At 44.3% G+C, this 27,476-nt stretch overlaps 1 protein-coding gene across 1 annotated transcript in view; it reads left to right on the top strand.

Moving 5' to 3' along the window:
- Nucleotides 1-27,476, top strand: part of eys (eyes shut homolog) — a 506,958-nt gene that overhangs the window by 144,352 nt on the left and 335,130 nt on the right. Inside the window, exon 24 of the mRNA XM_071394489.1 lies at nt 11,958-12,217. Within this exon, the coding sequence (XP_071250590.1) occupies nt 11,958-12,217 (260 nt within the window). The remainder of the gene's footprint in view (nt 1-11,957; nt 12,218-27,476) is intronic.

The raw sequence follows: 27,476 nt of genomic DNA on the forward strand, positions 1-27,476 counted from the left end.
CATCAAGATTAATTGATTCCAAGATGGCGTAGCAGTCGGACGTGTGTTTTGTCTTGTCCCGTGTAAATAATCGTTTTCCTCGTTTTTTCCGTTTATATTTTAATCTCACTTTCCATCTACGGACTGAATATACTCTCCTGCAACCCCCAACACCCAATGTGGTACGGATCTGCTATTTTTATACTTTAGAACCGGAACCCCCATCAGAAGCTAGCCAGCTAACTAACTACTAGCTAGTTATCAGTTAGTCACTGCTAGTGGTCTTTACCGTTAACTCGGACACCAGCCAGCCTCAGCTTGGTCAATACATGCCAGTCTGCACAGCGCGATATCAACCCAGAGAATATCTGACTGCTTTTTCTCTACCAAATCTCCAGATTACTACCGCAAGCTCTGGACCTTTACACCGGATCAGATAGCTAGCTGCAATCTGAGTGGCTACTCCTGGCTAACGTCTCTGTCCCGAAGCAAGCAACAGTTAGCCTTGAGCTAGCCTCGAGCTAGGCCAATCTCCCGGCTAGCCGAAGAGGTCCTCCGGCTAATTCTTGTGCTACAATACATATTTTGCCAATTGGCCTGGACCTTTTTTTGCCGACACAGAGCCCTGCCAATCCATCACAACTGGTCTAAATCAGCTACAAGCTAATTTAGCCATTTTTTTGCCGCTGCTAGCAGCTTTTACCTTCTGCACAGACACCAGCCCTGTTATTAGCCTGGATATTACTCACCAATTTACCAGCATCGGACTGTCTCTCGACAACAACGCCGGATTCCTGCCGTAATCCCTGAGCCACTACTTCTGATCCTCACAGCTAGCTTGCAGCTAGCGCAGCTAGCGCCACTGCCACGAAGCTAGCACCAGTTAGCAAACACAATTCTACAATTCACAACCTCTCTTTCGCCATCGCCATCCGGCTTGGATTCTCTGTCGACACGACCACGTCTGGTCTGCAGACGAATACCCCACCCGCTGTGCCCTCAACCGGCCTCCGTCTGAGCAGACCCCCTCCGTCTGAGCAGACCACCCCCCGGGCTACTAACTTTAAACGCCGCGTGCTAGCTTAGTGGAGGCCTCCCTGCTCCATCTACGGCTGCCCCCTGGACACTATGATCACTTGGCTACATAGCTGATGCCTGCTTGACTGTCCATTAATTCACGGTACTCCATTCTGTTTATTTGTGTTTTATCTGTCGGCTCTGTGCTTTAACTCAGGATCTGTGTGTAGTTAATCCGACCCTCTCTGCCTAGTCGTCGCCATTTTTACCTGTTGTTGCTGTGTTAGACTAGCACCCTGTTATTGCTGCTGTTATCTTACCTGTTGTCTTAGCTAGCTCTCCCAATCAAGACCTGCAATCACTTTATGCCTTATTGTATGTCTCTCTCAAATATCAATATGCCTTGCATACTGTTGTTCAGGCTAGTTATCATTATCATTGTTTTGGTTTGCAATGGACCCCGTAGTTCCACTCTCCGTACCTCTGATACCTCCTTTGTCCCACCCCCCACACATGCGGTGACCTCACCCATTGAGACCAGCATGTCCAGAGATACAACCTCTCTTATCATCACCCAGTGCCTGGGCTTGCCTCCGCTGTACCCGTGCCCCACCATACCCCTGTCTGCACATTATGCCCAGAATCTATTCTACCACGCCCATAAATCTGCTCCTTTTATTCTTTGTCCCCAACGCTCTAGGCGACCAGTTTTGATAGCCTTTAGCCGCACCCTCATCCTACTACTCCTCTGTTCCTCGGGTGATGTGGAGGTAAACCCAGGCCCTGCATGTCCCCAGTCACCCTCATTTGTTGACTTCTGTGATCGAAAAAGCCTTGGCCTCATGCATGTCAACATCAGAAGCCTCCTCCCTAAGTTTGCCTTACTCACCGCTTTAGCACACTCTGCCAACCCTGATGTCCTTGCCGTGTCCGAATCCTGGCTTAGGAAGGCCACCAAAAATTCTGGGATTTCCATACCCAACTATAACACTTTCCGTCAAGATAGAACTGCCAAAGGGGGAGGAGTTGCAATCTACTGCAGAGATAGCCTGCAAAGTTCTGTCATACTTTCCAGGTCTATGCCCAAACAGTTCGAACTTCTAATTTTAAAAATTAATCTCTCCAGAAATAAGTCTCTCACTGTTGCCGCCTGCTACCGACCCCCCTCAGCTCCCAGCTGTGCCCTGGACACCATCTGTGAATTGATCGCTCCCCATCTAGCTTCAGAGTTTGTTCTGTTAGGTGACCTAAACTGGGATATGCTTAACACCCCGGCAGTCCTACAATCCAAGCTTGATGCCCTCAATCTCACACAAATCATCAAGGAACCCACCAGGTACAACCCTAAATCCGTAAACATGGGCACCCTAATAGACATTATCCTGACCAACCTGCCCTCCAAATACACCTCTGCTGTCTTCAATCAAGATCTCAGCGATCACTGCCTCATTGCCTGTATCCGCCACGGGTCCGCGGTCAAACGACCACCCCTCATCACTGTCAAACGCTCCCTAAAACACTTCTGCGAGCAGGCCTTTCTAATCGACCTGGCCCGGGTACCCTGGAAGGATATTGACCTCATCCCGTCAGTTGAGGATGCCTGGTCATTCTTTAAAAGTTACTTCCTCACCATATTAGACAAGCATGCTCCGTTCAAAAAATGCAGAACCAAGAACAGATATAGCCCTTGGTTCACTCCAGACCTGACTGCCCTCGACCAGCACAAAAACATCCTGTGGCGAACTGCAATAGCATCGAAGAGCCCCCGCGATATGCAACTGTTCAGGGAAGTCAGGAACCAATACACGCAGTCAGTCAGGAAAGCAAAGGCCAGCTTTTTCAAGCAGAAATTTGCATCCTGTAGCTCTAACTCCAAAAAGTTCTGGGATACTGTAAAGTCCATGGAAAACAAGAGCACCTCCTCCCAGCTGCCCACTGCACTGAGGCTAGGTAACACGGTCACCACTGATAAGTCCGTGATAATCGAAAACTTCAACAAACATTTCTCAATGGCTGGCCATGCCTTCCTCCTGGCGACTCCAACCTTGGCCAACAGCCCCGCCCCCCCCGCTGCTACTCGCCCAAGCCTCCCCAGCTTCTCCTTTACCCATATCCAGATAGCAGATGTTCTGAAAGAGCTGGAAAACCTGGACCCATACAAATCAGCTGGGCTTGACAATCTGGACCCCCTATTTCTGAAACTGTCCGCCGCCATTGTCGCACCCCCTATTACCAGCCTGTTCAACCTCTCCTTCGTATCATCTGAGATCCCCAAGGATTGGAAAGCTGCCGCGGTCATCCCCCTCTTCAAAGGGGGAGACACCCTGGACCCAAACTGTTACAGACCTATATCCATCCTGCCCTGCCTATCTAAGGTCTTCGAAAGCCAAGTCAACAAACAGATCACTGACCATCTCGAATCCCACCGTACCTTCTCCGCTGTGCAATCCGGTTTCCGAGCCGGTCACGGGTGCACCTCAGCCACGCTCAAGGTACTAAACGATATCATAACCGCCATCGATAAAAGACATTACTGTGCAGCCGTCTTCATCGACCTGGCCAAGGCTTTCGACTCTGTCAATCACCATATTCTTATCGGCAGACTCAGTAGCCTCGGTTTTTCTAATGACTGCCTTGCCTGGTTCACCAACTACTTTGCAGACAGAGTTCAGTGTGTCAAATCGGAGGGCATGTTGTCCGGTCCTCTGGCAGTCTCTATGGGGGTACCACAGGGTTCAATTCTCGGGCCGACTCTTTTCTCTGTATACATCAATGATGTTGCTCTTGCTGCGGGCGATTCCCTGATCCACCTCTACGCAGACGACACCATTCTATATACTTCCGGCCCTTCCTTGGACACTGTGCTATCTAACCTCCAAACGAGCTTCAATGCCATACAACACTCCTTCCGTGGCCTCCAACTGCTCTTAAACGCTAGTAAAACCAAATGCATGCTTTTCAACCGTTCGCTGCCTGCACCCGCACGCCCGACTAGCATCACCACCCTGGACGGTTCCGACCTAGAATATGTGGACATCTTTAAGTACCTAGGTGTCTGGCTAGACTGCAAACTCTCCTTCCAGACTCATATCAAACATCTCCAATCCAAAATCAAATCAAGAATCGGCTTTCTATTCCGCAACAAAGCCTCCTTCACTCACGCCGCCAAACTTACCCTAGTAAAACTGACTATTCTACCGATCCTCGACTTCGGCGATGTCATCTACAAAATAGCTTCCAATACTCTACTCAGCAAACTGGATGCAGTTTATCACAGTGCCATTCGTTTTGTTACTAAAGCACCTTATACGACCCACCACTGCGACCTGTATGCCCTAGTCGGCTGGCCCTCGCTACATGTTCGTCGTCAGACCCACTGGCTCCAGGTCATCTACAAGGCTATGCTAGGTAAAGTGCCGCCTTATCTCAGTTCACTGGTCACGATGGCTACACCCACCCGCAGCACGCGCTCCAGCAGGTGTATCTCACTGATCATCCCTAAAGCCAAAACCTCATTTGGACGCCTTACCTTCCAGTTCTCTGCTGCCTGCGACTGGAACGAATTGCAAAAATCTCTGAAGTTGGAGACTTTTATCTCCCTCAACAACTTTAAAAATCTGCTATCCGAGCAGCTAACCGATCGCTGCAGCTGTACATAGTCCATCTGTAAACTACCCACCCAATTTACCTACCTCACCCCCCATACTGCTTTTATTTATTTACTTTTCTGCTCTTTTGCACACCAGTATCTCTTCTTGCACATGATCATCTGATGATTTATCACTCCAGTGTTAATCTGCTAAATTGTAATTATTCGATTTATTGCCTACCTCATGCCTTTTGCACACATTGTATATAGATTCTCTTTTTTTCTACCATGTTATTGACTTGTTTATTGTTTACTCCATGTGTAACTCTGTGTTGTCTGTTCACACTGCTATGCTTTATCTTGGCCAGGTCGCAGTTGCAAATGAGAACTTGTTCTCAACTAGCCTACCTGGTTAAATAAAGGTGAAATAAATTAAAAAATTAAAAAAAATTGTCAGATTTAACAGAAGATCTCTTTGTTTCTTGGGACCTAGAACAAGCATCTCTGTTTTGTCTGAGTTTAAAAGTAGAACGTTTGCAGCCATCCACTTCCTTATGTCTGAAACACAGGCTTCTAGCGAGGGCAATTTTGGGGCTTCACCATGTTTCATTGAAATGTACAGCTGTGTGTCATCCGCATAGCAGTGAAAGTTAACATTATGTTTTCGAATAACATCCCCAAGAGGTAAAATATATAGTGAAAACAATAGTGGTCCTAAAACGGAACCTTGTGGAACACCGAAATGTACAGTTGATTTGTCAGAGGACAAACCATTCACAGAGACAAACTGATATCTTTCCGACAGGTAAGATCTAAACCAGGCCAGAACTTGTCCGTGTAGACCAATTTGGGTTTCCAGTCTCTCCAAAAGAATGTGGTGATCGATGGTGTCAAAGGCAGCACTAAGGTCTAGTAGCACGAGGACAGACGCAGAGCCTCGGTCTGACGCCATTAAAAGGTCATTTACCACCTTCACAAGTGCAGTCTCAGTGCTATGATGGGGTCTAAAACCAGACTGAAGCATTTCGTATACATTGTTTGTCTTCAGGAAGGCAGTGAGTTGCTGCGCAACAGCTTTTTCAATTTTTTTTGAGAGGAATGGAAGATTCGATATAGGCCGATAGTTTTTTATATTTTCCGGGTCAAGGTTTGTCTTTTTCAAGAGAGGCTTTATTACTGCCACTTTTAGTGAGTTTGGTACACATCCGGTGGATAGAGAGCCGTTTATTATGTTCAACATAGGAGGGCCAAGCACAGGAAGCAGCTCTTTCAGTAGTTTAGTAGGAATAGGATCCAGTATGCAGCTTGAAGGTTTAGAGGCCATGATTATTTTCATCATTGTGTCAAGAGATATAGTACTAAAACACTTAAGTGTCTCTCCCGATCCCAGGCCCTGGCAGAGCTGTGCAGATCCAGGACAGCTAAGCCCTGGAGGAATATGCAGATTTAAAGAGGAGTCCGTAATTTGCTTTCTAATGATCATGATTTTTTCCTCAAAGAAGTTCATGAATTTATTACTGCTGAAGTGAAAGCCATCCTCTCTTGGGGAATGCTGCTTTTTAGTTAGCTTTGCAACAGTATCAAAAAGAAATTTTGGATTGTTCTTATTTTCCTCAATTAAGTTGGAAAAGTAGGATGATCGAGCAGCAGTGAGGGCTCTTTGGTACTGCACGGTACTGTCTTTCCAAGCTAGTCGGAAGACTTCCAGTTTGGTGTGGCGCCATTTCCGTTCCAATTTTCTGGAAGCTTGCTTCAAAGCTCGGGTATTTTCTGTATACCAGGGAGCTAGTTTCTTATGACAAATGTTTTTCGTTTTTAGGGGTGCAACTGCATCTAGGGTATTGCGCAAGGTTAAATTGAGTTCCTCAGTTAGGTGGTTAACTGATTTTTGTCCTCTGACGTCCTTGGGTAGGCAGAAGGAGTCTGGAAGGTCGTCAAGGAATTTTTGTGTTGTCTGAGAATTTATAGCACGACTTTTGATGCTCCTTGGTTGGGGTCTGAGCAGATTATTTGTTGCGATTGCAAACGTAATAAAATGGTGGTCCGACAGTCCAGGATTATGAGGAAAAACATTAAGATCTACAACATTTATTCCATGGGACAAAACTAGGTCCAGAGTATGACTGTGGCAGTGAGTAGGTCCAGAGACATGTTGGACAAAACCCACTGAGTCGATGATGGCTCCGAAAGACTTTTGGAGTGGGTCTGTGGACTTCTCCATATGAATATTAAAATCACCAAAAATTAAAATATGATCTGCTATGACTACAAGGTCTGATAGGAATTCAGGGAACTCAGAGAGGAACGCTGTATATGGCCCAGGAGGCCTATAAACAGTAGCTATACAAAGTGATTGAGTAGGCTGCATAGATTTCATGACTAGAAGCTCAAAAGACGAAAACGTCATTTTTTGGGGGGGGAAATTGAAATTTGCTATCGTAAATGTTAGCAACACCTCCGCCTTTGCGGGATGCACGGGGGATATGGTCACTAGTGTAACCAGGAGGTGAGGCCTCATTTAACACAGTAAATTCATCAGGCTTAAGCCATGTTTCAGTCAGGCCAATCACATCAAGATTATGATCAGTGATTAGTTCATTGACTATAACTGCCTTTGAAGTGAGGGATCTAACATTAAGTAACCCTATTTTGAGATGTGAGGTATCACGATCTCTTTCAATAATGGCAGGAATGGAGGAGGTCTTTATCCTAGTGAGATTGCTAAGGCGAACACCGCCATGTTTAGTTTTGCCCAACCTAGGTCGAGGCACAGACACAGTCTCAATGGGGATGGCTGAGCTGACTACACTGACTGTGCTATTGGCAGACTCCACTAAGCTGGCAGGTTGGCTAACAGCCTGCTGCCTGGCCTGCACCCTATTTCATTGTGGAGCTAGAGGAGTTAGAGCCCTATCTATGTTAGTAGATAAGATGAGAGCACCCCTCCAGCTAGGATGGAGTCCGTCACTCCTCAGCAGGTCAGGCTTGGTCCTGTTTGTGGGTGAGTCCCAGAAAGAGGGCCAATTATCTACAAATTCTATCTTTTGGGAGGGGCAGAAAACAGTTTTCAACCAGCGATTGAGTTGTGAGACTCTGCTGTAGAGCTCGTCACTCCCCCTAACTGGGAGGGGGCCAGAGACAATTACTCGATGCCGACACATCTTTCTAGCTGATTTACAGGCTGAAGCTATGTTGTGCTTGGTGACCTCTGACTGTTTCATCCTAACATCGTTGGTGCCGACGTGGATAACAATATCTCTATACTCTCTACACTCACCAGTTTTAGCTTTAGCCAGCACCATCTTCAGATTAGCCTTAACGTCGGTAGCCCTGCCCCCTGGTAAACAGTGTATGATCGCTGGGTGATTCGTTTTAAGTCTCTTAATACTGCGGGTAATGGAGTCGCCAATGACTAGGGTTTTCAATTTGTCAGAGCTAATGGTGGGAGCCTTCGGCGTCTCAGACCCCGTAACGGGAGGAGTAGAGACAAGAGAAGACTCGGCCTCAGACTCCGACTCGCTACTCAATGGGGAAAACCGGTTGAAAGTTTCTGTCGGCTGAATGAGCGACACCGGTTGAGCATTCCAACAGCATTTCCCTCCAGAAGCCATGAGAAAATTGTCCGGCTGCGGGGACAGTGCGGGGGGATTTATACTAACGTTACTATCTGTACTTACTGGTGGCACAGACGCTGTTTCTTCCTTTCCTACACTGAAATTACCCTTGCCTAACGATTGCGTCTGAAGCTGGGCTTGCAGCACAGCTATCCTCGCCGTAAGGCGATCATTCTCCTGTATATTATGAGTACAGCGAATGCAATTAGAAGACATCATATTAATGTTACTACTTAGCTTCGGCTGTTGAAGGTGCTGACGAACCATGTCCAGATAAAGCGTCCGGAGTGAAAAAGTTGAATGAGGGAAAAAGTTGTGATGGAAAAACTAAAAATATAAACGGTAATTAAAAAGAAAAAAAAAAACGTAAAGTTGTCAGCTAGCAAAGCAAAGCTAGCAAAGTAAAGTTGGCAACAAAACGCACAGCAACAAAACGCACAGCAACACGTCTGCAAATTTAGTATAGAGAGGTACCACAGTGGGTTTGTGTCTGATTCAGACCATAGGGCAAAGCTACAGGTAGGTACCACAGTAGGGTTGTGTCTGATTCAGACCAGAGGGCAAAGCTACAGGTAGGTACCACAGTAGGGTTGTGTCTGATTATGACCTGGTTACATATCCCCAAACTGAAAATAACATATCAGATCCACATAATCAGACGGTACAGTGTGGGTCCACCCTATAGTGTTAATCAGACAGTACAGTGTGGGTCCACCCTATAGTGTTAATCAGACAGTACAGTGTGGGTCCACCCTATAGTGTTAATCAGACAGTACAGTGTGGGTCCACCCTATAGTGTTAATCAGACAGTACAGTGTGGGTCCACCCTATAGTGTTATTCAGACAGTACAGTGTGGGTCCACCCTATAGTGTTAATCAGACAGTACAGTGTGGGTCCACCCTATAGTGTTATTCAGACAGTACAGTGTGGTTCCACCCTATAGTGTTAATCAGACAGTACAGTGTGGGTCCACCCTATAGTGTTAATCAGACAGTACAGTGTGGGTCCACCCTATAGTGTTAATCAGACAGTACAGTGTGGTTCCACCCTATAGTGTTAATCAGACAGTACAGTGTGGGTCCACCCTATAGTGTTATTCAGACAGTACAGTGTGGGTCCACCCTATAGTGTTAATCAGACAGTACAGTGTGGGTCCACCCTATAGTGTTAATCAGACAGTACAGTGTGGGTCCACCCTATAGTGTTAATCAGACAGTACAGTGTGGGTCCACCCTATAGTGTTAATCAGACAGTACAGTATGGGTCCACCCTATAGTGTTAATCAGACAGTACAGTGTGGGTCCACCCTATAGTGTTAATCAGACAGTACAGTATGGGTCCACCCTATAGTGTTAATCAGACAGTACAGTGTGGGTCCACCCTATAGTGTTAATCAGACAGTACAGTATGGGTCCACCCTATAGTGTTATTCAGACAGTACAGTGTGGGTCCACCCTATAGTGTTAATCAGACACTACAGTGTGGGTCCACCCTATAGTGTTAATCAGACAGTACAGTGTGGGTCCACCCTATAGTGTTAATCAGACAGTACAGTATGGGTCCACCCTATAGTGTTAATCAGACAGTACAGTGTGGGTCCACCCTATAGTGTTAATCAGACAGTACAGTATGGGTCCACCCTATAGTGTTAATCAGACAGTACAGTATGGGTCCACCCTATAGTGTTAATCAGACAGTACAGTGTGGGTCCACACTATAGTGTTAATCAGACAGTACAGTGTGGGTCCACCCTATAGTGTTAATCAGACAGTACAGTGTGGGTCCACACTATAGTGTTAATCAGACCGTACAGTGTGGGTCCACCCTATAGTGTTATTCAGACAGTACAGTGTGGGTCCACCCTATAGTGTTAATCAGACCGTACAGTGTGGGTCCACCCTATAGTGTTAATCAGACCGTACAGTGTGGGTCCACCCTATAGTGTTATTCAGACAGTACAGTGTGGGTCCACCCTATAGTGTTAATCAGACAGTACAGTGTGGGTCCACCCTATAGTGTTATTCAGACAGTACAGTGTGGGTCCACCCTATAGTGTTAATCAGTACAGTGTGGGTCCACCCTATAGTGTTAATCAGACAGTACAGTGTGGGTCCACCCTATAGTGTTATTCAGACAGTACAGTGTGGGTACACCCTATAGTGTTATTCAGACAGTACAGTGTGGGTCCACCCTATAGTGTTATTCAGACAGTACAGTGTGGGTCCACCCTATAGTGTTATTCAGACAGTACAGTGTGGGTCCACCCTATAGTGTTAATCAGACAGTACAGTGTGGGTCCACCCTATAGTGTTAATCAGACAGTACAGTGTGGGTCCACCCTATAGTGTTAATCAGACAGTACAGTGTGGGTCCACCCTATAGTGTTAATCAGACAGTACAGTGTGGGTCCACCCTATAGTGTTAATCAGACAGTACAGTGTGGGTCCACCCTATAGTGTTAATCAGACAGTACAGTGTGGGTCCACCCTATAGTGTTAATCAGACAGTACAGTGTGGGTCCACCCTATAGTGTTAATCAGACAGTACAGTGTGGGTCCACCCTATAGTGTTAATCAGACAGTACAGTGTGGGTCCACCCTATAGTGTTATTCAGACATAGTCAGTGGCATTGCATCAGTCTACTCAGTCACATAATAAATGCAAGGAAGTCTTGCTCAGATACCCTGGGGTTGTCTAGCTGTTATGTCCCCTGCCTCCAGCTCTTGAATCCAGCCCACTGTCCTTTCCTATCTTTCCTCTTTCTCTCTCTATCCAAGAAAATATTCAACATATCAGAGTGTGAGAGAAAAGGAGAAAAATGCTCAGATAGTGATTATTTTTTTCCACCTAGCTAACAGCATCAGCAATAATGAACTGCAGATGGCAGGTCAAACTAATGAATCAATCAATGGCTCACAGCATGAAGGGTTTCTGGGGATCTGTGAGTCATCGGGAGGGAAAACGGCTGTATTTACTCTACCTAATGTGTCTTCACACTGGGGGAGAGAGAGAGAGATGGAAGAGGAGGTGGACGATGGAGAGACAGAGAGGTAGGCAGAGGAGAGAGAGAGAGATGGAGGAGGGGGAGGATGGAGAGACTGAGAGAGATAGGCGGAGGAGAGAGAGAGAGGGGGGGAGGAGAGAGAGGAGGGGGAGGAGAGAGAATGTGAGGATGGAGGGAGAGGGAGAGAGAGGAGGGGGAGGAGAGAGAGATGAGGGGGAGGATGGAGAGACAGAGAGAGGATGGAGAGAGATAGAGGAGCGGGAAGATGGAGAAAGATGGAGGATGGAGAGACTGAGAGAATATGAGGATGGAGGGAGATAGGGAGAGAGAGGAGGGGGAAGAGAGAAGGAATGTGAGGATGGGGGGAGAGAGGGAGAGAGAGGAGGAGGGGGAGGAGAGAGAGAGAATGTGAGGATGGGGGAGAGAGGGAGAGAGAGGATGAGGGGGATGAGAGAGAGAGAGAACTTAAGTTCACACAGGACACCACGTGAGAGAGTGGATGGAGGGAAATAACATGTTGTTAGTTAAATCATTAACACACATCATTTATTTTGTAGAAACGATCCCCAACCTTTGTATTATATGTGAATATCAATATCAACCGGAGCACCCCTTTCCTATCTGTTCTTCCTTACCGCTGTGTTGCTAGTTACAATATAAACACATAGGCATATCATTTGTTTTTAAAGAAACAATCTCCAACTATTGTGTAGAGAATATCAATACCAACCCTAACTCCTCCTGTCTCCCCAGGTGTCTGTGCCCGCAGGGCTGGGCAGGTGTGGACTGCTCTGAGGATGTGGATGAGTGTGACTCTGGGCCCTGTCTGAACGGAGCTCAGTGTCAGGAGTCACCCCTACCTGGGGAGTTCAGCTGCACCTGCCCCCCCTTCTTCAGTGGGCCCTTATGCAACATGCCCTTTGACCCCTGTGACCCTGCCCACGATCCCTGCCTGCACAATGCCACCTGCCTGACTCGTTCTGATGGAACAGCAACCTGCAGATGCCGACCCGGTGAGCTACTATTAGTACCTGTGGTGTAGTCCAATGAGCTATTTGTTCCTGTGGTGTAGTCCAGTGAGCTATTAGCTCCTGTCGTGTAGTCCAATGAGCTACTATTCGTTCCTGTGGTGTAGTCCAATGAGCTACTATTAGTTCCTGTGGTGTAGTCCAGTGAGCTACTATTATAGCATGTGGTGTAGTCCAGTGAGCTACTATTGGTTTCTGTGGTGAGGTCCAATGAGCTACTATTAGTTCCTGTGGTGTAGTCCAGTGAGCTACTATTATAGCATGTGGTGTAGTCCAGTGAGCTACTATTGGTTTCTGTGGTGTAGTTCAGTGAACTACTATTAGTTCCTGTGGTGTAGTCCAGTGAGCTACTTTTAGTTCCTGTGGTGTAGTCCAGTGAGCTACTATTGGTTTCTGTGGTGTAGTTCAGTGAACTACTATTAGTTCCTGTGGTGTAGTCCAGTGAACTACTCTTAGTTCCTGTGGTGTAGTCCAGTGAGCTAATATTAGTTCCCGTGGTATAGTCTAATGAGCTACTTTTAGTTCCTGTGGTGTAGTCCAGTGAACTACTATTAGTTCCCGTGGTGTAGTCGAGTGAGCTATTAGTTCCCGTGGTGTAGTCCAATGAGCTACTATTAGTTTATGTTGTGTAGTGCGTTACTATTAGTTCCTGTGGTGTAGTCCAGTGAGCTATTCGTTCCTGTGGTGTAGTCCAGTGAGCTATTAGTTCCTGTGGTGTAGTCCTTTGAGCTACTATTCGTTCCTGTGGTGTAGTCCAGTGAGCTACTATTAGTTCCCGTGGTGTAGTCGAGTGAGCTATTAGTTCCTGTGGTGTAGTGCAGTGAGCTACTATTAGTTTATGTTGTGTAGTGCGTTACTATTAGTTCCTGTGGTGTAGTCCAGTGAACTACTATTAGTTCCCGTGGTGTAGTCGAGTGAGCTATTAGTTCCTGTGGTGTAGTGCAGTGAGCTACTATTAGTTTATGTTGTGTAGTGCGTTACTATTAGTTCCTGTGGTGTAGTCCAGTGAGCTATTCGTTCCTGTGGTGTAGTCCAGTGAGCTATTAGTTTCTGTGGTGTAGTCCTTTGAGCTACTATTCGTTCCTGTGGTGTAGTCCAGTGAGCTACTATTTGTTCCTGTGGTGTAGACCAGTGAGCTATTAGTTCCTGTGGTGTAATCCAGTGACTATTCGTTCCTGTGGTGTAGTCCAGTGAGCTATTAGTTCCTGTGGTGTAGTCCAGTGAGTTGCTAGTTCCTGTGGTGTGTAGTCCAGTGAGCTATTTGTTCCTGTGGTGTAGTCCAGTGAGCTATTGGTTCCTGTGGTGTAATCCAGTGAACTATTAGTTCCTGTGGTGTACACCACTGAGCTACTATTAGTTCCTGTGGTGTAAACCAGTGAGCTATTAGTTTCTGTAGTGTAGACCAGTGTGCTAATAAAGTAGATAGCAATACCAGTAGTATATTTGGTGTAGCCCAGTGAGCTAAAACAATGTTGGATAAAATAATGACTTTCATTTTGTGTAGAGCTGCCAAAATGCCCAATTAACTGTTTTTGAAATAAGAAAGAAATGTGAAAGGGTGAGCTGCACAACACAATATTAGACACAGAGTGCCTTCATGTAGCCTGCTTTCAGGTGGTGTAATGGTTCATAATGCCCAATTAAATGTTTAAAAGTACCCAGAAAATATCTGATGGAGCAATCTCCTACACATGCTGACTCAGTCAGCTATTATAACACTACAGATGGTCAGTACCTTGGTGTGTCCTGCTTTCAGGTGATGCCATAATGCCCAATAAAATTTTCTGAAATAAAAACGGTGATTTTTCACTGCTCTTTCCATGACATACAGTAGACTGACCAGGTGAAAGCTATGATCCCTTATTAATGTCAAATCGACTTCAATCCGTATAGATGAAGAGCAGGAGACAGGTTAAAGAATGACTTTGAAGCCTTGAGACAATTGGGACATGGATTGTGTATGTGTGCTATTCAGAGGTTAAATGGGCAAGACAAAATATTTAAGTGCCTTTGAACGGAGTATGGTAGTAGGTGCCAGGCGCACTGGTTTGAGTGTGTCAAAAACTGCAACGCTGCTGGGTTTTTTACACTCAGCAGTTTCCCGTGTGTTTCAAGAACGGTTCACCACCCAAAGGACAGCCAGCCAATTTGACACAACTGTGGGAAGCATTGGAGCCAACATGGGCCAGCATCCTTGTGGAACGCTTTCGACACCTTGTAGAGTCCATGCCCGACAAATTTAGTCTGTTCTGAGGGCAAAAAGGGTGGAACTCAATATTAGGAAGGTGTTCCAAATTTTTTGTACCCTCAGTACATACACTGAGAACCTTGGTATAGGTCTCTCAGGTCATGAGATGGGACTTGAATGTATCATTCATTATTTAGAAATGTACGAACAAAATATGTTTTTGCTTCAGTCTAGTGAACATGTTCACATTCCATCCATTTAGTCAGACTCTGAGAATGGGACCTGTCGTATAATAGGTGATACAAGATGGACTGGCTTTGTGTTTCTCTGTTTTCTACTAGCTTCTGAATAATCACCTGCACTGTTATAAAAGGCAGAAGAATGTAACCTAGGTAGGCTACAGTAGTTGCATTGCATGAGAACAGTATTTGGCTCATTGTTTTGAAGTGTTTTGGCATGCAGGGTTGTTTGTGTGTGTGTGTGTGTGGGGGGGGGGGGGGGGGGGGGGTGTCTATGTGCCTGTAGGTTTGCTTAGCCCACATGGAGGGTTGCAACAACTCTGTACTGGCATTTGTTTCTTATTGTCCTCAGCTTGTGGTTAGAATGATCAATGGCTCTGAGAACTAAAGAACTGAACGGAATGACCTGTAGAGTTCTGGGTTCTAACTAGACTAGTAGACTCTCCCTCCTGTGTGTGTTTCTGTTTGTGAATGTGTGGGTGGGTGGGTGGGTGGGTGGGGGGGGGGGGGGGGTCTGCAACACCCTACCAGAGGCTGTTTTTCATTCACTGTGGCATGTATTATGAGGAACAACAGATCTTATCAAATCACTGGGCAATTGCAATTCACCCCTGCAGATTTGATTTGCAGTTGTTCCAAGCTGTGCTGCAACAAACTGCTTATAAGGCAAGTTTCCTACGTGTTAGATAAATTGAATCAAATAAAACAATTTATTTGTTACATACTTCCTAAAACAACAGATGTAGACTAACAGGGAAATACTTACTTACAGGTCCTTCCCAACAATAGAGAGAAAGACAGTGGAGAAATAATAGAAAAGTAAAACACGTAATAATAAAGTAATAACAGATACAGAATGAGTAACGGTAGCTTGTCTATACTGTCTGCAAGGAGTATCAGTACTGAGTAATGATAACTTGTCTATACTGTCTGCAAGGAGTACCGGTACTGAGTAATGATAACTTGTCTATACTGTCTGCAAGGAGTACCAGTACTGAGTAATGATAACTTGTCTATACTGTCTACAAGGAGTACCAGTCCTGAGTAATGATAACTTGTCTATACTGTCTGCAAGGAGTACCAGTACTGAGTAATGATAACTTGTCTATACTGTCTACAAGGAGTACCAGTACTGAGTAATGATAACTTGGTTATATACAAGGAGTAGCAGTACTGAGTAATGATAACTTGTCTATACTGTCTGCAAGGGGTACCGGTACTGAGTAATGATAACTTGTCTATACTGTCTGCAAGGAGTACCGGTACTGAGTAATGATAACTTGTCTATACTGTCTGCAAGGAGTACCAGTACTGAGTTATGATCATTTGGTTATATACAAGGAGTACCAGTACTGAGTGGATGATAACTGGCTATATACATGGGGTACCAGTACTGAGTGGATGATAACTTGGCTATATACAATGAGTACCAGTACTGAGTGGATGATAACTTGGCTATATACACGGGTACCTGTACTGAGTGGATGATAACTTGGCTATATACAATGAGTACCAGTACTGAGTGGATGATAACTGGCTATATACATGGGGTACCAGTACTGAGTGGATGATAACTTGGCTATATACAATGAGTACCAGTACTGAGTGGATGATAACTTGGCTATATACACGGGTACCTGTACTGAGTGGATGATAACTTGGCTATATACACGGGGTACCAATACTTAGTGGATGATAACTTGGCTGTATACAAGGGGTACCAGTACTGAGTGGATGTGCAGGGGTACGAGGTCATTGAGGTAGATATGTACATGTAACTAGGAATAAAGTGACAGATGGTCAACAGTAGCAGAGGTGTATGTGATGAGTCAAAAAAGTTTGTGCAAAAGGGGTTAATGCAGAGAGTCAATGTAGCTATTTGATTAACTATTTAACTAACCATTTATCAGTCTTATATCTCTGATTGGGGATCATACTTAGGCAGTCTTTTTCCCACCTTTAGTTTGTGGGATCTTGTTTTTGGTTAGTTGCTGTGTTAGCGCTACAAAACTTTACGTGTTGTTTATTCTTTCTTGTTTTTGGTGTTCATTTAATACATTTATGATGTACGCCTACCACGCTGTACCTTGGTCCAATCCATCTCTAACCGAACGTGACAAGGTAGCTTTTTAACTAACTATTTAACTAACTATGTATCAGTCTTATAGCTTGGAGGTAGAAGCTGTTCAGGGTCCTGTTGGTTCCAGACTTGTTGCATTGGTACCGCTTGCTGTGAGGTAGCAGAAAGAACAATCTATGACTAGGGTGGCTGGAGTCTTTGACAATTTTTATGGCCTTCCTCTGACACTGCCTGGTATAGAGGTCCTGGATAGCAGGGAGCTCAGCCCCAGTGATGTACTGGGCCATACATACTACCCTCTGTAGCGCCTTGCAGTCGGATGCTAAGCAGTTGCCATACCAAGCAGGGATGCAGCCCGTCAGGATGCTCTAAATCTCCAAACATTTCTGTAAAAAACCCAGTTGTAAAGCCTTGCGTTCCTATTTTTCTTAATTGTTTTGTGCTGTTGGCAGAAAGTCAATCAATCAAATGCATTTATAAATCCCTTTTTACATCAGCCGATGTCACAAAGTGCTATACAGAAACCCAGCCTAAATCCCCAAACAGCAAGCAATGCAGATGTAGAAGCACGGGGGCTAGGAAAAACTCCTTAGAAAGGCCAGAACCTAGGAAGAAACCTAGAGGAGCCAGGCTCTCTCCTTCAACCTAGTTGCCAGTCCTCTTCTGGCTGTGCCCGGGTTGAGATTATAACAGTACACGGCCAAGATGTTCATAGATGACCAGCAGGGTCAAATAATAATAATAATCACAGTGGTTGTAGAGGGTGCAACAGGTCAGCACCTCAGGAGTAAATGTCAGTTGGCTTTTCATAGCCAAGCATTCAGAGTTAGAGACAGCAGGTGCGATAGGGAGAGAGAGTCGAAAACAGCAGCTCCGGGACAAGGTAGCACATCCGGTGAACAGGTCAGGGTTCCATAGCCGCAGGCAGAACAGTTGAAACTGGAGCAGCAGCACGACCAGGTGGACTGGGGACAGCAAGGAGTCATCAGGCCAGGTAGTCCTGAGGCATGGTCCCAGGGCTCAGGTCCTCCGGGAGGGGAGGGAGAGAGAGAATTAGAGGGAGCATATTTAAATTCACACAGGACACCAGATAAGACAGGAGAAATACTCCAGATATAACAGACTGACCCTAGCCCCCCGACACATAAACTATTGCAGCATAAATACTGGAGGCTGAGACAGGAGGGTTCAGGAGACACTGTGGCCCCGTCCGATGATACCCCCGGACAGTGCCAACCAGGCAGGATATAACCCCACCCCACTTCAAACCACTAACTTACTACCCTGAGACAAGGCTGAGTATAGCCCACGAAGTATAGGTATATGAGTATAGGTGCACTTGATTCAGCAGCCCCGGGAAGGCATTTTGAACCATTTCATATATCTGAAGGTAGAACTCCGCCTACCCGGCCAGCCCAGAGATCAAATAAAGTGCACCTTTACTGTAGGTCTACCGTTGGCCAATCAGATAGCTCAGATCACTGTGTCTGCACAGGGTCCTCGAGCCATAGACTGTAAAAGAAACCTTGAACACAAAGCAACACTTTTAAAACCATGACTAGAGAGAATACAGCAACGAATACAGCAAAGAGACTCTGTTTTTAATTTGTATCTTATTTTTCAGAGTAAATAACCCACAGACACTAGAGAGGCTTTAACCAAGTTTAATTATTCCCAAAGGTTCTGTACAGCTGTAATTCAGACACTCCACATTTGTCACGCTCAGATATATATATCCCACTCAAAACACTCCCCCTTCTCTCCCATCCTTACATCTTATGGGTTAACCTCTCTAGGAGGTGTGGCACTCTGGCGTTCAAAAAGGCTTTACGGTGAAAGCATACCATGTGATTATCTGAGGACAGCGCCCAGCACACAAAACATTACAAACAGTTACCAGCCAAGTAGAGGAGTAACAAAAGTCAAAAATAGCGATAAAATGAATCACTTACCTTTGATTATCTTCATATGGTTGCTCTCACAAGACTCCCAGTTACCGACATGGCTTCCGGTGATGCAACTTAGGAAATGGCTGCCTAGTTTTTCGTACTGCACATCGTTTGGGTGTTCCCCCCCTAAATTCAAGTATTTACTCTGAGCATTATAATAACTTACACAAAATGGAAAAGGGGAAAAGGTCGCAGAACTACAACAACAGCCCGTAACAAGACAGCAGAAGATATAATCGTCGATGAACCCGAAATAGCTAATGCTAGCGCAAATAAGATAGCAGCAGAAAATAACCCTCATTTCGTGATGTGATGAAGGAGGAATTGCGCGAGGCGCTCACAGGCTTACGAGAGGAACTTCCAGAAGATGTAAGAAAATAACTAAATGAGTTCAAGAAGGACATTAACCAGAAACTGGAAGAAAACAAATTAGAACTTCACAGCATATCTACAAGAATGGGGGACGCAGAACAGCGCATTGGGGAAACGAACACATGGAACTTCGCAGTCAAGGAAATACTTGAACAGTCACTGAAAAGCCAACACGCACTACAGGCAAAAGTGACAGAACTCGAAGGTTTCTCACGTCGAAACAACATTAGACTTTATAACGTAGTAGAGGGCGCAGAAAAAGACTCTATGCCCAACTTGGTGGAGGGTCTATTCAAGGACATACTTGAAGACAACACGGACCTATGAATGGAGAGAGCACACCGAGCTCTGACCCCAAAACCCCCCAGCGGCGCCCCACCAAGATCCATAGTAGTACGGTTCCTAAACTTCTCAGTCAAGGAGAAAGTCTTACATGCAACCTGGAAAAAGCCTGTTAACTTCCAAGGCCAACGAGTGTTCTTTGATCTTGACTACGCGGGAGAGATACTGAAAAGAAGGAAAGAATACACCCCCATTAAGAAAGCACTTAAAGAGAAGGGTATTTGCTTCCAAACACCATAGCCGGCAAAAATGCGGGTATTTCTGGAAAATGGCCCGGTTACATACGAGCATGCAGACGAGGCGGCTGAGGACCTGAAGTCAAGGGGCTTCCCAGTGGAGTATACCGCCAGGAGAAAGGCGACATCACCAGCGGAAAGACTCGAGCAGGCTCTCACATGGATCGTTGTCGACCAGCAGGGTCATGGAGAAAGAGGGAAACCATCTCGGCGAGAGGACGTTCACATCCGAGAGAGACTCAGGCATTTCCAACCGGAAGAAGTAAGACACTGAATCAGATTTAACAGAATTAATAGTTACTGCGAGCTGTTACGGTTGACATTGCAATAGGTAAAATGTCTCCCCTATTTTCCCCCAATGCTGAACAAGGGTGAGTAGCCAAAAGCATGTGTTCTTTATGAACACACTAAGTAGCGTCACGTTAATAACATATATATTAGCTAAGGATTAATGACACATTGACAACGGGGCGACAGAAGCGCATATCAAGGGAAGGATTCATGATATGCACGCATGACCGATATAGTTTTCACTTGTAATTATGTGTATAAGCGACGAAATAGGCGCCCTTATTATTTTCGGTTCCACCAGGTCTTGATTGTGACTACGTCACGCATTTTCATATCTGAGCGAGGGGCCCATCCTGCGGACAGGCTCATCCCCTCAAACCCCAGAGGCAAGAGACAGTCCTCTGACATGGGAGTCCAAATACCAAAGTATTTTCCCACTTTGGTTTACTTTATTATCGTTCTTGATTTTTCATTCGTTTTTAGGTTCATGATAAGCAGGCAGATATGGTGCACAGGTTTTTTTTATTTATATCGATGCATCATCGGGAATTGAAGGTCATAAGTCTCAATGTAAACGGACTGGGGAGTGCCATCAAGAGAAGTAAGGTAATAGCAAAGATGAAACGGGAGAGAGTTGACATACTATTCTGGCAGGAAACTCACTTATCCACACCTGAACATGAGAAACTCAAGAAAATGGGATATAGGAACACTTTTTTTCTTCTTACAAAATGGGTAGAAGGGGAGTTGCAATCTTGATCCCAAATTCAGTTAATTTTGAGTTTGTGTCAGAAATAAAAGACAAGGAGGGTAGATTTATACTTATATATTTAAGTTACATTATTTAATGTATACGCACCCCCAGGGAGTGACATGGTCTTCTATGGGAAGGTGTTTGATTTAATTGCCACAGAAACCACTGGCACTCTTATCTGTGGAGGGGATTTTAACACAATTCTAAACTCAAATTTGGACAGCACAAATCAAAATAGGAAAATGAGCCTAGTAGCCAAAAAGATCAATAGGATACTGCAGGATCTAGGACTGCTCGATGTACGGCGTGACACCCACAAGACCGATAAGGAATATACTTTTTACTCAGCCCGCCACACTGAATACTCCAGGTTAGACTACTTTTTTATGTACAGTGCAGATAGACACAGGCTTAAGGATTGTAGGATCGGGCAGAGCGACTTATCAGATCATAATGGAGTTTACCTTACTCTACACCGTTGATAGCAAACCAATAAATACTATATGGAGACTTAATACAAGCATGCTGAATGATCCAGCATTCAATGAATCAATAAAGACAGAATTGAACATCTATCTGGAGAATAATGATAATGGGGAAGTATCTCCTGCTATATTGTGGGATGCAGCTACGGCGGTTATTAGAGGGAAGATCATAGCCACATCATCTCTCAAGAAAAAGATTAAAGCACAGAAACTGCTGAAATTACAGGAAACCCTAAGAAACTTAGAACGATCTCATAGTCAATACAAAGACCCTCTTATATTACCAGATATTCAAAAGGTAAAACAGGAAATTGACCAGATTTATAGAGAAGAAGTAGAGAAAAAGCTTAGGTTCCTGAAACAACGATATTATGAAGCAGGCTCAAAGGCAACCAAATTACTAGCATGGAGACTCAGGAAACAACAAGCACAGAATACCATTTTCAAAATAAAATATCCCAAAACAAAAAAGATCACATGCAAATTAGATTAAATACAGAATGCATTTGAATCATATTACACAAATCTGTACAAGCAACCAGAGAAGGCAGATGCACAGACAATAGAGCACTTTTTGAACTCACTTGATCTCCCCTCAATTGGGACAGAGCAAAATGATAGACTAACTTTAGAAATATCCACCGAAGAAATTAAAGGCCTGTTTTAACTGGACTCTGAGGGAGGGGGGTCTCCCACCGTCATGGAGAGAGGCCATCATATCTGTAATCCCAAAAGAGGGTAAAAGATAAGGAAGAATGCAGTTCATATAGACCTATCGCAATTCCTAACACAGATTATAAACTATATGCATCAATAGTAGCCTAAAGAATGGAGAACATAATCCCAGAATTGATTGACGGAGATCAAACTGGTTTCATACAAAATAGGCAGACACAGGACAATATAAGGAGAACACTACATGTCATGGACCACATTACTCAGAATAAGACAAGTGCAATATTAATCAGTCTAGATGCAGAAAAAGCATTTGATTCAGTGGGATGGGATTACCTATTCCAAGTTATGGAAAGATTTGATTTCAACAAAGAAGTGATACAGTGCATCAAAACACTGTATTCATGTCCGAACGCTAGAATAAAGATAAATGGACATTTGACCCGAATGATAAAATTAGACTGAGGGGCAAGACAAGGCTGTGATCTTTCACCCACGCTCTTCTCCCTGTACCTCGAACCATTAGCACAGGCAATAAGACAGGACCCAACTTTAGAGGGAATAACAATAAGAGGAAGTGAACATAAGATATGCATGTATGCTGATGACGTTCTGTTATTCCTTAAAGACCCAGGCTCAAGTGTACCTAGATTGATGGATGTTTTCCAAACATTTGGAACATATTCAGGGTATGTGCTTAATGTACACAAGACCCAAGCCCTAGTATATAATTCTACCCCACAGGAAGAGCTGAAGAGTAGGTATAACTTCACCTGGACCTCTTCATCCATTAAATATCTTGGAGTATACCTACCAAAAGATACACCCAAACTTTATTGCATGAATTACGATCACATCAACAAGAAAATATATGATGACCTAGACAGGTGGAATTCACGTCCCTTAAATCTTAGTAGTAGAATTGAAACAATCAAAATGAACATCCTGCCGAGGTTACTGTACTTGTTCCATTCACTGCCCATAGAAATCCCGCCTAAACAGTTTAGGGATAAACGGATATCAAGGTTTATCTGGAACAGTAAGAGACCAAGAACTAGATTTACAACATTGCAATTACCAAAACACTGTGGGGGTATGGCCTTAGCAAACCTAAAAGATGATTATGTGTCAGCCCAATAGAGACCTCTGGTGTGTTGGTGCAATTCAGAATACGAATCCAAATGGAAAGACATCGAGACTACTTTGACAGAGATACCCATACAGACAGTTTTGGGAAATAAGCACATGCTAAAAGAAATATACAATAGACAAAATCAGTGGATTGATTTCTCTCTGAAGACATGGTTTAGGGTAATTAAGCAAAATAATTTAGACAGAGAGATCAAACTGCTGAGTTGGCCTGCATACGACCCCAGCTTCATCCCTGCAACTCAGGACAACAGATTTAAACAATGGACGCAGAAAGGCATCACATCATTCAGTACAATTATAAGGAATGGGGACCTAGATAACTTCCAGGACCTAAGTAAAAAAACATGGCTTGGATAAACAAGATTTTTACAGATACCTACAAGTTCGACACTATTTCTTAAGGGAGATAATAGTGACTGACCCTCGAGCACCTCCAAAATTAATCCAGGTATTCACTAACGCATACAACTTTGGGAGTAACAAAAAAACGATTTCAAATCTCTACTTGGGTATTCAATCCTCAAAGAAACATTCTACAAACTATATTAAACAGAAATGGGAGGAGGTACTTAACATTGAAATAACTGATGAAACATGGTTGAACATATTAGAGACTCAACAAAGCTCCACCAACTCAAGGTCATGGAGAGAATTCTGTTGGAAGAATGTTATACGTTTCTTCATAACACCTAAACTGAAATCAAAACAGACTGGCTCACTACACCCTTGTTGGAGAGAATGCTGTCTATTGAGGGTGGATCACTCTCATATCTTTTGGACTTGCCCCAAAATCTAAACTTAATAAGGGAAAATAAGATCTAACATTGGAAAAATAATGGGATTTGACATAGAACAAACATTAATTTCTTTGTACTTGGGTGAAATACCTGATAACTTACACAATAGAGAAAAGTACCTCTTGAAGGTCCTACTGGCAGCCAGTAAAAAGGCTATCACTAGGAAATGGCTACAAAAAGACCCTCCCACAGTGACACAATGGATAGACATTGTAGAAGAAATACACCACATGGAGCGTATGACCTTTGCTTTAAGAACTCAACAGGAGAGAGGTCAGGAATACTGGGAAAAATGGGTTTCGTACTTGGAAAAGGTCTAATTCAAAGATGTCAATGTAACTAATATGATGATATGATGATGAAGGTATCATCACTGTAACTGCCAGATCTCTTTTGTTGTTCTTTTATTTTACTTTATTTGTACTTTCTTTGTGTTCCTACAATAAAAACAAAGTATTAAAAAAAAAGACTCCCATTTAGCCAATAAATGTTTGTTTTGTTCGATAAAGTCTCTCTTTACATCCAAAAACCTCCGTTTTGTTGGCGCGTTTTGTTCAGTAATCATGTCACGCCCTGACCTTAGAGAGCCTTTTTATGTCTCTATTTGGTTTGGTCAGGGTGTGATTTGGGTGGGCATTCTATGTTCTTTCTTTTCTTTCTGGCCGTGTGTGGTTCCCAATCAGAGGCAGCTGTCTATCGTTGTCTCTGATTGGGGATCATACTTAGGCAGCCCTTTTCCCTCATTCTGTGTGGGATCTTGTTCTTTGTTTGTGTGCAGGTAGTTTGCACATCAAAGCTGTTCGGTCGTTGTATTCTTTATTGTTTTGTCCTTTCAAAGTTTCACTTCGTTAATAAATTATGTGGAACTCAAAGAACGCTGCGCCTTGGTCTCTTCCTTCCGACGACACCCGTTACAAATCCAAGGCGGTCACAACAGGCAGACGAAAAATCCAAAAAGTGTCAGTAAGGTTCGTAGAAACATGTCAAACGATGTTATTAATCACTCCTCCTGTTTTTAGTCATAATAATCAATAATATTTCAACAGGACAATAGCTTCGTCAATATAAAAGAAAAACAAGAAAGGTGCGCTCTCGGTCGTGCGCAGTAAACAGGTCTGGGGACTTTCCACTATCCTCTTACACTCTTATTTTTCAGAATACAAGCCTGAAACAATTTCTAAAGACTGTTGACATCTAGTGGAAGGGCAATCTGAGTCCTAAATCATGGGATACTGTATAGACAGTCAGTGGAAAACTACAAACATGAAAAAATCCCACTTCTTGGATGGATTTTTCTCAGGTGTTTGCCTGCCATATCAGTTCTGTTATACTCACAGACTTTATTTTAACAGTTTTGGAAACTTTAGCGTGTTTTCTATCCAAATCTACAAATTATATGCATATCCTAGCTTCTGGGACTGAGTAACAGGCAGCTTACTTGGGGCACGTTTTTCATCCGGAGGTGAAAATAGTGCCCCCTACCCTAGTGAGGTTAACAGGAAAAGAGTAACACAATACCAAACCCTTATAACTCCCTTTAGGTGACCTGTCCTCACCTCCTGACCTCAACCCCTCGTTCACCTAATCCACAGATATCCATCTGTCTCCCCTGTGTCAACACGGTGCTCTGCTCCCGTCCCCCAACACATTCCAACACATTCCACAGCTATCTGTCTTTCTACAGAGGCCCAGTCTCTTTCTCCTTTGATTCTACGCTTCTTTCCTATCATTTATTTCATATCTCAATGTTCAAAATGTCGAATCCAACACCTTTATTTAAATAGGTAAGTCAGTTAAGAACAAATTCTTAATTACATTTACAGCCTACCCCGGCCAAACCCTAACGACGCTGGGCCAATTGTGCACCGCCCTATGTGACTCCCAATCACGGCCGGTTGTGATACAGCCTGGAATCGAACCAGGGTCTGTAGTGGCGCCTCTAGCACTGAGATGCAATACCTTAGACCGCTACACCCCTCGGGAGCCCAAGTTTATGTTTAAGTTAAGTAAGTGTGACTAAGTTCATGTTTAAGTAAGTATGACTAAGTTCATGTTTAAGTAAGTATGATTAATGTTAGGCCTGGCGCACACAGACACACACACAGACACACACACACACTTCATCAGGTGTGTGTTTGTGTGTCATAGATTTGCTCTTTAACTTTTTTCTAGTTTCTCCATATTCTCAAGGTAGGCTCTCAAAGCCTATCAATGGGTGATCTAAGGGCTAATGGTTGATTGAATATACAGCAAAAACAAATAGTGTATATGGGATGACACTGCATACATGTCTTCTTTTGGAGTTTTCTTTGAATTGACTGCAAGCCACTCTATAGCAGTGGAATCACAGTAATGAATTTGGCCCTTTTGATTGTGTAAATGACCCTTCTTAGTGGTCAGTCATTCCCACAAGATGGATTCTTCTTCTGAGTCGCTGGCTAGTAGTAATTACGTTTGTGTGATTTCTGTTGTTGTTGTTGACCTGTTCAGGGTCTGTGTTCACAGAGCGTTTCGGAGTATTAGTGCTGATCTAGGATCAGGTACCGCTGGACTATGCAGTCATATTCATTATGATATAAAATGTCAAGCTGCACTTCTACTAATGCTTTGTGAATGTGGGTCCTGGTCTCACATGTTATTGGATACAGCCAGAGTCAGACACAACGCTCTAGAGGAAGCAGAGGAAAGAGTCTAGGTCCCCCCTACACACACACACACACACACACACACACACACACACTGCACAATTGTCATGATTAACATTAACTGTTTGTAAAGTCAACACCATTCCTTGCCATGTTCGAGGTTAATTACTTGTACGAACGTTATAAATTTTTAATTGGTGGTTGTACGTCGGCCGAGGTGCGTGGCACAAAGAGTGAACCTGAAGGGCCCACATCAGAGGTACAGAGATAGAATGATATGACCGGAGATGGCACCATGTACAGTATCACAGAGATAGAATGATATGACCGGAGATGGCACCATGTACAGTATCACAGAGATAGGATGGTATGACCGGAGATGGCACCACGGACAGTATCACAGAGATAGGATGGTATGACCAGAGATGGCACCACGGACAGTATCACAGAGATAGGATGGTATGACCAGAGATGGCACCACGTACAGTATCACAGAGATAGGATGGTATGACCGGAGATGGCACCACGTACAGTATCACAGAGATAGGATGGTATGACCGGAGATGGCACCACGTACATTATCGCAGAGATAGGATGGTATGACCGGAGATGGCACCACGTACAGTATCACAGAGATAGGATAGTATGACCGGAGATGGCACCACGTACAGTATCACAGAGATAGAATGGTATGACCGGAGATGGCACCACGTACAGTATCACAGAGATAGGATGGTATGACCGGAGATGGCAGCACATACAGTATCACAGAGATAGGATGGTATGACCGGAGATGGCACCACGTACAGTATCACAGAGAAAGGATGATATGACCGGAGATAGCACCACGTACAGTATCACAGAGATAGGATGGTATGACCGGAGATGGCACCACGTACAGTATCACAGAGATAGGATGGTATGACCGGAGATGGCACCACGTACAGTATCACAGAGATAGGATGGTATGACCGGAGATGGCACCACATACAGTATCACAGAGATAGGATGATATGGCCAGAGATGGCACCACGTACAG

This window comes from Salvelinus alpinus, chromosome 3 (assembly GCF_045679555.1).
Source record: "Salvelinus alpinus chromosome 3, SLU_Salpinus.1, whole genome shotgun sequence".
NCBI lineage: Eukaryota > Metazoa > Chordata > Actinopteri > Salmoniformes > Salmonidae > Salvelinus > Salvelinus alpinus.